This window comes from Poecilia reticulata, linkage group LG16 (assembly GCF_000633615.1).
Source record: "Poecilia reticulata strain Guanapo linkage group LG16, Guppy_female_1.0+MT, whole genome shotgun sequence".
Classification (NCBI taxonomy): domain Eukaryota; kingdom Metazoa; phylum Chordata; class Actinopteri; order Cyprinodontiformes; family Poeciliidae; genus Poecilia; species Poecilia reticulata.
In genome coordinates this window covers 25,728,757-25,745,219 of record NC_024346.1, presented here as the reverse complement: position 1 = coordinate 25,745,219, position 16,463 = coordinate 25,728,757, and the positions used below count along the sequence as shown (strand labels likewise).

The 16,463-nt window shown below is 39.3% G+C and overlaps 1 protein-coding gene across 2 annotated transcripts in view; it reads right to left on the bottom strand.

Moving 5' to 3' along the window:
• znf236 (zinc finger protein 236) overlaps positions 1-5,072 on the bottom strand; it is a 56,046-nt gene extending 50,974 nt beyond the window's left edge. For both annotated transcript variants that reach the window (XM_008431998.2, XM_008432000.2), the window contains exons 1-2: positions 4,983-5,072; positions 2,637-2,743 (exon numbers count right to left, since the gene is read on the bottom strand). In XM_008431998.2, the coding sequence (XP_008430220.1) occupies positions 2,637-2,743; positions 4,983-5,034 (159 nt within the window). In that variant the 5' untranslated portion in view covers positions 5,035-5,072. The remainder of the gene's footprint in view (positions 1-2,636; positions 2,744-4,982) is intronic.
• Between the last annotated feature and the right edge of the window lie 11,391 nt (positions 5,073-16,463).

Here is a 16,463-nt window from a genome sequence, read left to right as displayed (position 1 = left end):
GGAGTCCTTCCATTTGAAAAGCCAGTTAAGTACACGTGCAGCAAAGCGGGAGAGTGGATTTTATTACTGTCCTTTTACATGAATAATAATCAGACAATCAAGCGGTTTTCCTGAGCCGCTGAGAGCAGGACTTGATGTCAAGCATTCAGGAAGAGAATGAGGGCTGTTGCTGTTCATGAAAAGAGGAAGATCAAAATCTAAATGCGACACGACAAATTTTTACCCCCAGGACAAATGTTGCCGCTGGCCGGTTGAGTGGATCAAGGTATGCCAAGTTATTAACAAACTATATATGTTATGGATTTAAAAGAGATGAAGAGCCGGATTGACCCTGCACGGCTGTCTGAAGGATGAGACGAAAGGGAGGATTTTCAACACAGTCTCCCAACAACTCAGCTCTGGCCATTCAACTGAATCCTAAATAAAATGTGGTTAATTTATGGTCCATGTGATTTAGCAAAGGGTGTAATGATATTTTTTGGGGGGAGGGGTGGAAGAGGTTTAATCTTATAAATCAAAGCAACATTTAAAAAGTGTGTATGAAAGGTTGTCTTTGTTTCTTTTTGGACAACTACCACAAATCTGCATCAATCTCATTTTGGTCTAAACACAGCCAAGATGTCAAACCCCCAGCCTATTTGTGGTTTACTTTTCACTATTTATTCATGAAAAATGAATTTGCCTATTTGTGGACTTTCTCATAGAGCATACCTTAAATATTCAAAAGAAAATGCCTCTTTGAAAGCTGAACCACCTAGGCACATCACTCCTTGACTTGCTGTTGGCTAAGATCTGCAAAGCAACCAATCAAGGAACGCCATTTATTTTCCCTGGCGCTGATTAACGGCAGGCCCACTCAGAGCAGAGGTAAGGAAGGCTGTAGACATTAGCTTCTGCGGTACTGGTAAGACAGTTTCCACTGCAAGTATTGCATATTAAGATATATTTGGTGTTTGAATAAGCATGTTTATATGGATTCTCACATATTTAGCTATTCGCGAACAGTTGCTATCCCTAACCCTCAGAAATACTGTGTTATAAACGATGGTTGATACATACAGTATGTGACCCATACAAAGACACTAATTAGAAGTATTTTGCTGCGGTCTGGTGAAAGGAGTGTACAACATTCTGGCGATAAAAGAGGAGGTGAACACACCCTTTGACTTGTTCCCAAAGAGTTGAAATCGCCTAACATGTCCAGGACAGGTTCTTTAAACAGTGTACTTCATAAGGTCAGAAGGATTCCTTAGGTTACAAAAATCCTGTTTCAGGAAAATACAAGTGGAGCAGAACAGTCCTGTAAAAATAGTACTTGTCATTATAAGTCAATATGAAAATACAATACTGACCATTCTATTTCAGAGTGGTACTGGAAAATAGAGAGAGCAGATGCTGCTTTTCTGCACGTAATGGTATAGCTTCCTCCGAGTGAGTCATAGCAGGCCCATAAGAGTGGCTCAGGTAGCTACTGACACATACTTCACACGACAATCCCCTCTTCCTTTGTTTATGTGGCCACTGTGATACCTCACAGCTCACAAGGAGGGCATATTAGCACTCTCACACTTTTCATCGATACACAGCAAGTCTCACGCAAAGTTTTATCAGCACTTCAGTTCAAAGTCATTCCCCCACAGACATCTTCAATAAGCAGTGAGAGCAGAACTCTCTTATGTAGAACCACCAATATAATACTGCCCTGCTGTACAGTGATAATGTTTGTTAAGAAATGCAGGATGGACTTTACAAAAGCTGTGGTAAAGAATTGTGGGCCACATTTCAGTGTCTATGGATGGGCAAAGCTGGAAAAGAAATAACCCTAGAAGAACTGCAGCTGTAATTGCAGAGAAAGTTGCTTCTAGAAAGTGTTGACTCAAAAGGCCTGAATACAAATATACCCTTCACAGATTCACTATGGTACAATTTTTTTTTAAAGTAAGCATTTCCTTCTCTTCTATGATAGTAGTGTTTATTTTTAAGCACTTTCATCAATTATTACATGTGTTTTGCATAAAATGATACACTTAAATTTCCCACAGAGGGAAAAATAAAGGACTATTCCATTCTATTTTACAATATAAAACCCCATTAAAATCCATTAAAGTTTATTGGTTTCATTGTGACATCAGAGCAAAAAGTCTAATGAGTAGGAACAATGGCGGGTCATAAAAACATGTAAGGGATGTGGGGGCACAACTAAAAAAAGTAATATTAGAATCAGTGTGTGTGAACTCATCTACAAATTAATTTTTAATTTTATAGGATTGTTTATTAGATTTTACATTTAAAATGAAGAAGATGACTCTGTCGTTCTACAACCACAACATGATTCTCTGGGGTGGCCTACATTATTCAAGAGTGGCCCCATCATAACCCCCGTTGGAGGCGCAACTGAATATAAGTACTTCAGGAAGCAAATGTATGATCAAATGCTAACTACAAAGTCACGGTGTAAAAATCTAAATTGAAATAAATACATTTTCTAGTAAGAATTTATGGTGAGTATTTACCAAAATAATCATACAGCACATTTAGAGCAAACGTAAAGACGACAAGTGGTTTTCCCACAGTAAGGCCGGTCCTATGCAGCGACCCGTAACTGAAAGCTCACACTTCATGAGATGCGGCTTTACCTTATCGTTAAGCTCATGTTCACGGAGATGTTTCTGTAGCTTGCTCTCTTTGGTGAAGGTCTGGGAGCAAATGGTGCACTTCTTTTCCCGCGACCCATCACTGAAACCTGTAAGAGAAACAGAAACGGCAGGTCAAGAGGCTTTTTGAAGAACACATAAAGCTCTTGCATCTTGCATGAATCTATGTGGAAAATACAGTGTGATTACTTGTTAAATAATTAACTAGATGTGTATTTTACCAAAGAGAAAAACATCGTTTTGATCTGACCCTAGTTACTTTGAAAAGTTTGTGCCCATCTCAAGACTTCTTTTTCTTTTTAAGGAGGAAGAGAAGGTCTTAATTGAGCAATTAACTACATTCTTTACTAGAAATGACTTGGAAATATACCAGTCTCAGCACAGGGACAGAAACAGCAAGTGTCTGCTGCGGGAAAAGTATCAAGCGTGTATCACTGGATGTGATCAAATTTATCTCAATAACTGGGCTGGCATTCCCAGAACATTTTTCATTTAATTTTACTCTGATTTCCAGGACAGATCTTTTAGTGTGGCCACGGAAAACTTTTTATTCATCCTCAATAAACGTGATGTGTATGGGGTGCCTCAGGAGCCCATCCTTGGACATCTCAGGTTTTTTCGGTGGAAACTTCTGCCAATTTATGAAACCTCTAAATTTTTGAGAAGGTTAGAGGTTTATCTTGCATTTCACACAGCAATGTCAGGTAAATTTTAGTTAAAAGACAATGAGAGAAAGTTATGGGTTTTTTTCCCTCTAGATTTATGTATTCCTCCTCACTACACACCTCTAAAATGATACAAAGTGCATCAGCTAGACCTCTTACTTAAACTAAAAAAGATAGAAAACATGGCACCCCTTTTTGTGTAGATCTCTTTCACCTCTAAAAACAATCAGAAACATATATATTTGAAAGAAGGCCTTTTTTTTGTGCCTCCAAACATTTCTTTAAGAATTTCAAGGGGTTTTAAAAAATCTTATTTCATTTATGTATTAAAATGTTTTCTATTGTTGCGTTTTAACTGAGTTGTTTTTAAACCACAAATTGCACTTCCTAACATTTTTAACATGCTATATGGAGTTGGGCTCAAAAATGTTAAGCATATTTACATTTATATGATTTTGATTCAGCCAAAAATGGTTGGAAATGACAAAGCATGTTAAAATATTATATTTTAACAAACACAGCATCTCTAACACCCCTCTAAATAAACAAATGAAAAGTCTTTATTGGTGTTACAGCATTTGCTTGTTATGACAGACCCTTTTAGATGTCTTATCTTTTACAATAAGGTCCAAGACTAAAGATAAAACTACTCAGTGCTATCACTAATCTTCAGTTCCTGACTCAAGCCAGGCTACTCAACAAGGTTTATATTTTCTTTCAGAGCATGTTGGCAAAATTAAGATTCCTTTGAATGTACAGGATGGATATTTTTTAATCTAAGTGTGAATGAAGTTTATTACTATAGTTGTTCTTGCTCACAAAAACTGCACGTACAGCACTCCAAATATTGCGTATCACTTTATTCAAATCATCTGTTTGGGTGGATCTCATTCAACTTGGTATCAGTTCATAACCGGGTGCAATACGCCCACTTTGGCTGCTTTCCGACACTTTTTAACAGTAGGCTGGTCGAGCAAAGCGACTCCATCTTAATGTATTCACTAATGTGGGATGTATATTCGACTATGTCTTTAAATTTTGCATCACCTCTCTAATGTGTCCTTTAAATTGAAAAGCCGAACGTATCATAACAATGCATGTCGTCAGATATAACACTTAAATGACGACTAAACTAATGCAATTCTACATTTATGTTGTCACGTTGTGACAACTGAGGCTAATACAACTTTTTTGTAACGAGCTGAATCCATGAGAGCCTGGAAAGCTTCACCACGGCGATCCACAGCAACAAACTAACCAAGGCAAACAGTTTAGCGTGCTAACTGTAATGCTAATGGTGGCAAAGCGAGCTAGTTAGCAACATTAGGCTAACAACGAACTCGGTATAAACAAATATTACCTTTACAAAGGCTAACTCTAACTAACACTACGCGGTACCACAGCTTGCTCCTCTCTTCGCGGACACCAATTTACACTGGAAGCCAATAAGAAGAGCCACCGAAACGTTATTAATATCATTCCGCCTCAATCACTCCTTCGCCGCACAAAGCAAAGCCCACACGCAATACTATATCCGGGGACTATATACACTACATTCAAGTGTTAATAAATAGGCTACGGAGATACTTGGCAAAATAATACCCGGCTTTTTGAATAGCCCATAATAAGTGCTATTTATTTCTTGCATTTTGGTACTTGTTACCTGTTTCGTCCTTTCTATCTAGGTTCAGTTTGCGAGGCCGGCCCCGCGGCATAGTTCCTGTGCTCAAGACGGTTGTGCTGTGAACGATTCGCTTCCAAAATGGCGATTCGGTCATCTGTAGACAGTACCGACTCAATGAAGGCTCTCAAATACACGGAGTAGAGAGACATCTACTGTTTGTCTCAATGTACATGCAGCTTCAGAAATACACTAAACTTTGTAGAGATGAGCATTTATACCACTATAAATAATAGCCTACTATAAATAAGTGTGCTTGTTGAAATATTTAGGAATGACGTTCAAATTTCAAATATGGTCTCATAGTGGGATGGGATCACTTCAAAGATCAGTCAAAGAAACGAAAGCTGTCTTAAAATCTTTGATATTTATAGGCTACTGAAAAGAAAATTCAGAAAAAAAAATAACACTAACTTTATGTAAATACAAATGTTATTCAAAACTTTTTATTTCAGAAAAGCATTTTTTATGTTCTACAGCTTTTTCGCTGAGACACAATAACTTCTTAATTGTATGTTTAAAACGTTAAACAAATCTTATTTAATTGGGAGAGACATGAGTTCTTTCACTGGGTTTTTATCAGCATGACTAACATTTTCTGATGTGTTTCAACTCACAAATACAAGTCCTTCTCAAAAAAATAGCATATTGTGATACAAGTTCATTATTTTCCATAATGTAATGATAAAAATTAAAGTGTCATATATTTTAGATTCATTGCACACCAACTAAAATATTTCAGGTCTTTTATTGTTTTAATACTGATGATTTTCGCATAGAGCTCATGAAAACCCAAAATTCCTATCTCAAAAAATCCTATCACATTTTGTACATTTTACAAAATGTATCTTATAAAGGGGAGCCATGTCAGCTGCTGGTGTTGGTCCACTGTGTTTTACCAAGGGCAGGGTCAATGCAGCAGCTATCAGGAGATTTTGGAGCACTTCATGCTCCATCTGATAAAAAGCTTTATGGAGATGAAGATTTCATTTTTCAGTAATTCAGTAACTGGACAGTAATTTACCAGTGGTATTACTGTCCATGGTATTGACCATGGGACCACTGACCATGGTATTACTGTACTTAATTGGCTTGCCAACTCTCCTGACCTGAATCCCATAGAGAATCTGTGGGATATTGTGAAGAGAAAGTTGAGAGACGCAAGACCCAAAACTCTGGATGAGCTTAAGGCTATCGAAGCATCCTGGGCCTCCATAATACCTCAGCAGTGCCACAGGCTGATTGCCTCCATGCCACGCCGCACTGAAGCAGTCATTTCTGCAAAAGGATTCCTGACCAAGTATTGAGTGCATAACTGAACTTGAAGGTTGACTATTTTGGTATTAAAACACTTTTCTTTTATTGGTCGGATGAAATATGCAAATTCTTTTAGATAAGAATTATGGGTTTTCATGAGCTGTATGCCAAAATCATCAGTATGAAAACAATAAAATACCTGAAATATTTCAGTTGGTGTGTAATGAATCTAAAATATATGACAGTTTAATTTGTATCATTATATTATGGAAAATAATGAACTTTATTACAATATGCAAATTTTTTTAGAAGGACCTGTACTATGAGGAGGGTCCCATAGTGATACATAATACATTATATGTATTTTTGTTGTAATACAATTAAATTGCAAAATACATATATTTATCTGAAAAAATATCAACTTAAAATATGTATATTTAAAAAATATTTTCACTCAATTCTGTTTTCATCAAATTATGTGTACAATTGTTCATCTCTGTGTACTGTAGAACAGTGGTCCCCAACCCCCGGTCCGTGGACCAATTGGTACCGGGCCACGCAAGAAATAGTGAAATATTTCCGTTTTATGTTTTATTTGAGTCTGGAGGATATTTTATTTTGAWAATCCTTTAACCGGATTCTCTCGGTTACTTGCGCGCCAACACTGAGGCCACAAGCAGCAAAATGAGTAAGAAACAGATCAGATGTCTTTGGAAAGTTTCTTTGCGAAGGRGAAAAGGCCCAGAGAAGAGACAGGAGAATGGATTTATCCCGGACCGGTAGGTGACTCCCACATTACATTCCCGCTCTGCGTAACATGCAGCGACCGGCTGCTAATGAGGCAATGAAGCTTCAAGCTGCTTTGCCACGTAGAGACCAAGCAGGCTGTGGATATAAGCAACACTTCGGGTGTTATTGTCTCCCATCACTCCCAGATGGGACCGTCTCGTTGCAGAGAAACAAGCTCAGGGCTCCCATTAGTCAGTATCGTGAGTTAAAATTTTCACGAAAGTAAAATGTTCGTTTTTGTGGCACATCTGTATCTTATTTTGAAGGGATATATAAACGTTACCATAGCGACAAGAGTCAGAGCGTTTGGGCTGCAGTCGAGAGGAGATGAGTAGAGCTTGTGAGCAGTGGCGCAAAAAAGTGGGTATGCAGGGTATGCAATGCATAGGGGCCCAGCACCAGAGGGGGCGCCAAAACCCCGTCTGGAGGGGGCGGCGCGCCGATGTTTTCCCATACACTTCAGCACGCCTTATGCTCCTTCACCTGGCGCACATAACGAGGTAAATGTTTTACCTTTCACGTATCGTCCCTGACCAAACCAAACCACGGATGACGATGTAGAAGCAATAGTGATAGTTTGTGGAGTCATTTTAAGACATAAAAGACGTAACAAAAAGAAAAGGCGGTGGATAAAAGACGACGGGAGCAGCCGCTCTATTTGCTGCACTATGATTTGGAGGTGAATATGTTTTTTCATAGTTAACATTTTTAACTAAATAAACATAATAATGACCTTTAGATTTAGATTTAATAATAAATATTTTCACATATCATCTCCGATATCCACCGGACTCTCAGTTGTCAGCTGTTTAGGATTCCCCTCTGTTCTTACGTCACCGCGCTTTTTGATTGGCTACCTGTCACATGAAAAACCCCACAGATTAAAAACTCCAAGACAACCCAAATTGGGTATATTTAGGATTTAGCGGGAACACCAACATCACTCCCCCCACCCCAGGGCCGCAGCAAAATTTTCCAAGTCTTGATCGGGTTGGGGACCACTGATTTAGGACATAGGGTGAGACAAAAGTGCCACAACGTAAAAAACTACAATTCTGAAAATAATATTTATATATGTCATAGTTAACCCTTGTGCTTGCGAGGACTGACGCAAACGTAGAAGACTGTGGCAAATGATACAAGTTTTACGTGTGTGGAGTCGGTTGAGGACCCCATTTCTAAACACGGGTTAAAAATATTTTTAATAGATTTATTGAAAAATAAATATATCAGTGGTTATTTCCATGTCAATAACTGCTTCAGATAAATAATGTCACATTTAATTCCATTAATTAAAATGCAGATCCATTGTTTTAGCTCATAAATGAATACTATGTAAATAAATAAATATATACTGCTCAAAAAAATAAAGGGAACACTTAAGTGTTCACTTAAGTGTTTAAGTGTTCCCTTTATTTTTTTTTAGCAGTGTATATATTTTTATATTTCATTGTAAAAATGTAACTTGTAAAATGTACATAATTATTTACATGTCAGTACAATATAATCAGATGTTAAATTCTGAAATATAATAACAGTAATAAGGAGTAGAGCATGTGTAATGCTGCTAAATAACTTTGAAGAGTAGGTCTGATGGAAATTTTAACCTGTCATCAAATAAATTGTTTCAGAGACATATTTTAATAATTATAGATTCAATGTATTATTTGTATATTTCTGTCCAATTTAAAATAAATTGTAGCAATTATTTATTATCTAATTTTAGACAAACTCCATTTGACTTTGTTTAAGACATCCATAATTGACTTCACTATCTTTTATCACCAGCAGAGGGAGGCAGTGAGTTTTAAACGAGTTAGGTCATTTACTTGACAACAATCCTGAAAATGTCACTTAGAAGACTTTGCTTGTGATATAGGATTTTCCTGCTGCTCACGAATCCTGTTCTTTGAGGTGCTGTGGCTGGTTTATGTCAGGCAGCAGGAAACATGAACAAGGGTGTGCTGCTGGTGATTTTGCCAGTCGTTAACAAGGTTCCTCTAGCGTTGTGTTGTGTGCTTGTAAAGCATACATGGGCAGAACAATCCATGCAAACTCCACATAGAAAATCCCAAGGGTGTGTTCCACACATATTGTTGTTGCAAGCACTACAGTGCAAACTGAACTCCACATTCAGACACTTGACAGAGCAAACGAAAAGGCATGCAGGAAAATACGTCATAAGGTTGCTTACACTGCTTCTCAGAAGTATTCACACCCATGAGGGTTTTTTTTTCTTCAAGATTTTGCCACAACATAATCACGATACTCAAAATATTGTTGTGCATACCTTTGAAGTGGAGGGAAAATACAAAGTTTTAAATCTATTTTACAAATTCAAATCTGAAAAGGGTCAATGGTTTTTAGAATCGGCTTTGTTGTGGCTTTTATCCATTCACTTATCCATCGTCTATGCCTGCTTATCTGCTCATGATCACCAATGGAGCTGCTGGCTATCTCCAGTGGTCACTTGGAAAAGTGGTAAGGTACAATCTGGACAATTCACCAGAGGCCAGTCTACCTACCATACAGGTTTTGGACTGCGGAAAGAAGCCAGAATAGCCGACGACAACCTGCAGATGCACAAGATGATTATGCAAACAGCAGCAAAACATAACAACTGCACCACTTGCCAGCCTATCTCACTATGGTTTTTTTCCTTTGAAATTTCAAATTTCCTTTGTAAAACAGCTCTAGCAGACCGACAACATCTCTAAATATCAATTTTCCAACCTTGCCACACATTCTCATTTGAATTTAGTTCTACAGTCATGGCCAAAAGTGTTGAGAATGACACAAATATTATATATTCACATGATCTGCTGCCCTCTGGTTTTCATGTGTGTATGTCAGATGTTTTCATCACATACAGAAATACAATTGCAATCATATTATGAGTAACAAAAGMTTTTATTGACAGAATGAGTTAATGCAGCAAGTCAATATTTGCAGTGTTGACCCCTCTTCTTCAGGACTTCTGCAATTCTCCCTGGCATGCTCTCAATCAACTTCTGGACCAAATCCTGACTGAAGCAGTCCCTCATGCACAATCAATGCTTGCATTTTGTCAGAATTCCTAGGTTTTTGTTTGTCCACCCGTCTTTTGATGATTGACCACAAGTTTTCAATGGGATTAAGATCTGGGGAGTTTCTAGGCCACGGACCCAAAATCTCTATGTTTTGTTCCCTGAGCCAGTTAGTTATCACCTTTGCTTTATGRCAARGTGCTCCATCATGCTGGAAAAGGYWTTGTTCATCACCAAACTGCTCTTGGACGGTTGGGAGAAGTTGCTCTCTCTCGGAGGACATTCTGGTCCCATTCTTTATTCATGGCTGTGTTTTAGGCAAGACTGTGAGAGCCGACTCCCTTGGCTGAGAAGCAACCCCACACATGAATGGTTTCAGAATGCTTTACAGTTGGCATGAGACAAGACTGGTGGTAGCGCTCACCTCGTCTTCTCCGAACAAGCTGTTTTCCAGATGTCCCAAACAATCGGAAAGGGGATTCATCAGAGAAAATGACTTTACCCCAGTCCTCAGCAGTCCACTCCCTGTACCTTTTGCAGAATGTCAGTCTGTCCCTGATCGTTTTTCCTGGAGAGAAGTGGCTTCTTTGCTGCACTCCTTGAGACCAGGCCTTGCTCCAAGAGTCTCTGCCTCACAGTGCGTGCAGATGCACTCACACCTGCCTGCTGCCATTCCTGGGCAAGCTCTGCACTGCTGGTAGCCCGATCCCGTAGCTGAAACACTTTTAAGAGACGGTCCTGGTGCTTGCAGGTCTTTCTTGGGTGCCCTGGAGCCTTTTGGCAACAATGGAACCTCTCTCCTTGAAGTTCTTGATGATGCGATAGATTGTTGACTGAGTTGCAATCTTTCTAGCTGCGATACTCTTCCCTGTTAGGCCATTTTTGTGCAGTGCAATGATGACTGCACGTGTTTCTTTAGAAATAACCATGGTTCACAGAAGATGAAACAATGATGCCAAGCACCATCCTCTTTTTAAAGTGTCCAGTGGTGTCATTCTTACTGAAACATGACAGACTGATCTCCAGCCCTGTCCTCATCAACACCCACACCTGTGTTAATGGAGCAATCACTGAAACGATGTTAGCTGGTTCTTTTAAGGCAGGGCTGCAATGAAGTTGAAATGTGTTTTGGGGGATAAAGTTCATTTTCTAGGCAAATATTGACTTTGCAATTAATTGCTGTTAAGCTGATCACTCTTGCCATTATAAAAACTGAAGCAGTAGACTTTGTAAATATTAACATTTGAATCATTCTCCAAACTTTTTGCAATGACTGTAGGCTTTGACTCTGCAAGTCAATCAAACACATAAGGTGCATGAACTGAAACCAGTCCACCATAGCTCAGTCTGTATAGGTAGGTTGGTTGTTCTGCTGGAAATGGAATCTCCACCTCAGCCTTAACTCTCTTGACGTTGATTGAGAAATAATAGATTTCAAAGCTTCAGAGGTTCTACAAATCTGGTTTTCGAACTGAGGCGTGCTTAATCCCTTCTTGGATTTTAGCAATATGTTTAAGAAGCAGCCAATCAGAGATGAGCCTATATTGCAAGAGCAGATAAAAGAAAAATGCTTAGCCACACAATAATGCAACTTGTGCATGCTATTATGGCCATAAATAGACGCCCATCTGTTGTTTGGATGTGGATGTTGCAGGACATAAATCACATTGTTAGAGCCTGATTGTCTCAGCAACATTTTCCTCTGAGATAAGACCCAACAGGTGACTCTCGCCTGTGATTTTCTTCATTTTCCAAACAGGTAAAGTCAGCTGCTTCACTCTTCGTGAATAAGTAAACCAGCCAGAGAGCACGCTCATTTTGGGAGCACATCTGTTCCTCTGGCTGGGCTGCAGGTTATTCAAACGCGCCCCTCCACGCCTGTGCGCGCCCACCGATCTGCCCGCACCAAAACAAAAGAAGTGGACATCCCTCTGACCTTGTGGGGACTTCTCACACCCCTCTTTCCTCCCTTTCCCTTTTCTTTTGACGCTGTGGTGTTCTTTTCTTCCCTCTGCACCGCAGTCAAGAGGAGGGAGATCAATCATTGCAATTGTCATGAGCTCTGGGAGTGGGGCCGGCAGGAACTGGAGATGTGTTGATGTCTCACGTTGGTAAAAACACGCAGAGAGAGAGAGAAAAAAGCGAGCGAGCTGTTGATCCCCGTCCCTCTGCTCGTCTTGTCATTCATGTTAACGAGCGTCACCAGCTGGCCCTGACATCAGTGATACCGGTCGGGTCTTTTCCACAAGGCCGGTGCTAGACGTGAGTCAGACTTAGAAATGGGGTGCTTGCTTGCAGCACTTTGCAGATGAGGTGTCCTGTGAAAAAGGCCAACACAATTAAAGATTTATCACCTGATTTCGTACCTCGGTGACATTAGACTGTTCAAGGAAACATTACCTGTCTGAAAGATCAACTTACTCGTTCTTTTTTTTTCGGATTTGTCGACACTAATGTAATCATTTTCTTAAATCCAGACCAAATATTATATGATTGAAACCTGATATTTATATAAGTTGCAATTTAAAAAAGGATGTGTAATCTTTTTATTTGTCACATTACATCAGACTAAATTGTTCCTTTGTTTGGTCTGTATCAAAAGTAGTTCTTTTTCCCAAATGCTGCGATATCGAGAGAGGAAATCCTTTGTTAGCTTCTTCAATCTTTGAAGATTACATAAACTTTGCCTTTAAACCATTTGAGAAAGACCAGATGGTGAAATTAAAGCTTTGTAAGCTTCTGGTTAAATTACAACATTTGTTAATGGAATTTTAGAAAGTTTTTTTGTTGTTGTTGTTGGCAAAAGTTTGTAGTGGTTGGATGTACCATGGATATAAGACTTATTCTGAGGAATTGGAAAAGTCCCCACAAGCCTCAGACAAAAAGAATGAATGAAACTCATGACAGAGACTCCCTCATTTGGTTTGGTGATTGTAAACAACATCCAGATCAAAACGAATTAGAAATGCGATTGATTCATGCAATTTATTAAATAATAAGATAGATCGCTCACTGTATAATTTATTTTTTGGGGGGAGTAGTGTCACTGTTTTTTTGGGGGCTGGGGGGGTTTGACAATATATCCATGTTTGGGGTCTGCTTTTATTTGACTGAAAAGATGGAAATTGAATAAAATTTAAATTTTTTATTGCAGCTCTTGTTGAGTCTATGTTAACATTTAATCGTTTTGTTTGATTTTGCTGTTTTACATTTACAAGGTAAATAGAGGCACATCTGTGGGTGAATCCAGAAGCAGCACCTCAAACCCAGTGCTGGCTTGTTTGAGATCATGGAACAATCAGAAGAAATCAGGCAAGACATCAGAGAAGCAACTAAGGAACAGAGTCTGGCTCATTCTTGGGTCTTCCTGATAACTAAACAGACCACCTTCACTTATTCAAATGGGAATGCAAGCATAAACATGATAACAATCTTTGGTTCAAAATGTGCGTCTCAATCCCAGATTAAAACCAGACTATCAAATAAAGATGCTGTTTTACGAGGCTTTTTCCACACGAACATGACGTAACATGATCCTCAAACTACTTCCTGTGGTGTACTTCATGATTTGCACTAGCAATAACATTCAGTTGTAGCTCATGTGACTTGTGTGATGTAAAAAAAGAAGGTGTTTCTATTGCAGTTTTATGAAATAAATCAATTACCATATGGCTAGTCAACCACCTCACCCTAATGACAAAACTTGTTTAGGGAAAGACGTTTTTTTCTAAATTGGCATGCTTCCATTAATCAAATTTACTTTCAATATGTCAAACTGGGCAATTAAATGGTCAATGGAAGCGCAACTAGTGAAACTAGTTACCCTGAATTAACCTGTAATACAAGTTCACTCTGTGGGGAAAAACCCATCACTCCAAAAGTAACATAAAAAGCCAGATTACAGTTTGCAAGTGGACAGACGGTGTTAATTTTGGGAGACATGTCCAATGGTTTGATGAAACTGAAAGTGAAGTGAACGACCACAATGACAATCCTGGAGGAAAAATGGGGGAAGTTTGAAAGTGTGATCACAACATCCCATCTGTGAAGGTTGCATCAAGAACATCATGTGGAAATATTGCTTTGGCACAAATGGATCTTCCAAATGGATACTGAGCTTAAATGTAGAGTGAAGGAGTCACTCTACGGTTGGCTTAGACAAAAAGTCAGCGTTTCGAAGTAGCCATCTCAAAGGCTTGATCTCTGTTCAATGGGGAGTTTGTGGGTAGAACTGAAAAGTTGTAGGTGAGCAAGGCGACCTACACGAACTTGACTCAGTTACACCACTTCTGAATGGACCAAAATTCCAACAAACGGTAGTGAAAACCCTGCTGTACAAGACTCAACACGTTTGACTTAAATCATACAGTGTAAAAGGGAATTCCACCAAAATTCTAGAGAACTTCTTAAAATGTGGGAAAAAAATGTTTCATTATTCTAAAACTTAGCAAATTCAAATAATTTAGTAAATCCTATCTGACCTAAAACAGGAAAAAGGGTTTAGCGTAATTTAATGTCAGACAGAGGGAAAACATAAACGCAGTTCTTCTCTGCATGCATCGTATGTAAATATTTATTCCAGAATGTGGCTGAGTGGTCCTCGTGATGGATGAGACGGGAGTGGACAGGTCTTGACGTGACCCTCGGAACGACCTTGTTCAATAACATTTCACATTCTGCCAGCATTTCTCCTCCCAGGTGTGGACTGGTGTCCCCCCACCCCATGCTGTCAGGGAGCGCTGTCGGGATCCATGAAGCTGATCATTCTTCGGCATCATGGTAACGCCATCTGACAGCCGTGGTCACCATGACGATTCTCCCTAGTGGCCCTGCTCACAGGGGACCGAGAAGGCAAGGCTCATCACTCAGTGTATGCTACCAAGATGACACGATTCTGAGCCTCGTTGGTAGAGAATGTATTTTGAATACAGTGATAAATGTGCAAGAATTTACATATGGATGAAGCATTTGGAAAAAGATGTGGCTTTTATCTGAGGTTTGGCACATAAACATTTCAGTGGAATGCCGACGTATACAACGCCAAGTGCTTGTGGCTTGATTACTGATATGGGAAACCTAAAGACTTCCAAACCCTAAAGAAAAATACAACTAACCTGTTTCTGCTCTCCTCCATGCATGGTTTGTAGATTATCTTGACTGCAGATTATAACATTTACCACATGGATCCTCCACTCATCCACACCACAGATTTTCACAGATGGAGAGCAATTTTCAGATCTTTACCAAAGGTTGTGGTGGTGTCTTAGTAAAGACACCACCACAAATTAGAAACCCACAATTTCTTATCCACTTGACTGCTAGTCTCTATTTTCCGCTCCCAACAGGATACTTTTGCTTCATTCCTGTCGATTGACAAAATGTGGAAAACTCCAAGCGGTGTGGATGCTTCTGCATATATTTCAATGAGTGCAGTTTGAGAGGTTGCGATTAGTGTGATTACTACACTGTGTGCACTGTTATTAAGTATGTGAGCGTAACATTTTTCTGCTAATTTTCCAACTCCAGGCTGAAGGCTTATGGGATTGAATAGTATCAGATGTTGTGTATTTGTGTAACAGCGCAGAGTGTGGCTTAAGAAGATCAACACCAGCTATCAGTTGTGCTTTGAATGTCTGGAAAACATCAGTCAGCGAGATTCAAATGTTTGGCGCGTACAGAAACAGACAAATGCTTAGCGTCCCCCGGTGAAAGCAGCGAGGTACGTTTTTTGTTTCGTTGTTTACATTACTAGCCTACGTTTTGGGTTTTAATGTTTGTATGCGTTTTATTTTTCACGGTGACTGTTATGACTGTGGTGATCATCATGATCTGCATCAAAGAGAAAACAAAAAAACAGAAAATCACCTGTCGAGGCTGCGCTGAATGAATCCAGAGCTGGGAGGCTGCTGCAAAGATATTGGCTCGTGTTCACATAAGCAATATATGTGTTTTTTTTGCAAACAGTCTGCAAAAGGCATCTTTGAAAAAAGCTACCAGGTACCATTTCTGCTTCAGTGCTGCAATAACGTAGAACTATAACCTGCCTGGAGTGCCCAGAAGTACAAGCAGTTCAGCACTCGGAGACATGCTCAAGGTGCAGAAGGCTGAAACCCAATTATTGTGCACAGATGCAATTGGGAAGCCAAATCACTTTGACCTTTTTACGCATTTTTGGGGAAGAGTTTTAGTAATATTTTGGACCGACTGAGACCTCTGTAGCCGTTAATTAATAAATCCTCATACAATTCACCTAATAATTGTGTGCCGTCTGCAGAGTGACTTCTGTTTGCGTACCTGCGACTATTGCCTTGTGCAAGCTGTGTATTATATCAGCTTCAGAGAAGGAGAGGAGAAAGTAAAGTAGATGCACCTGCTTATCCACATCCCACAT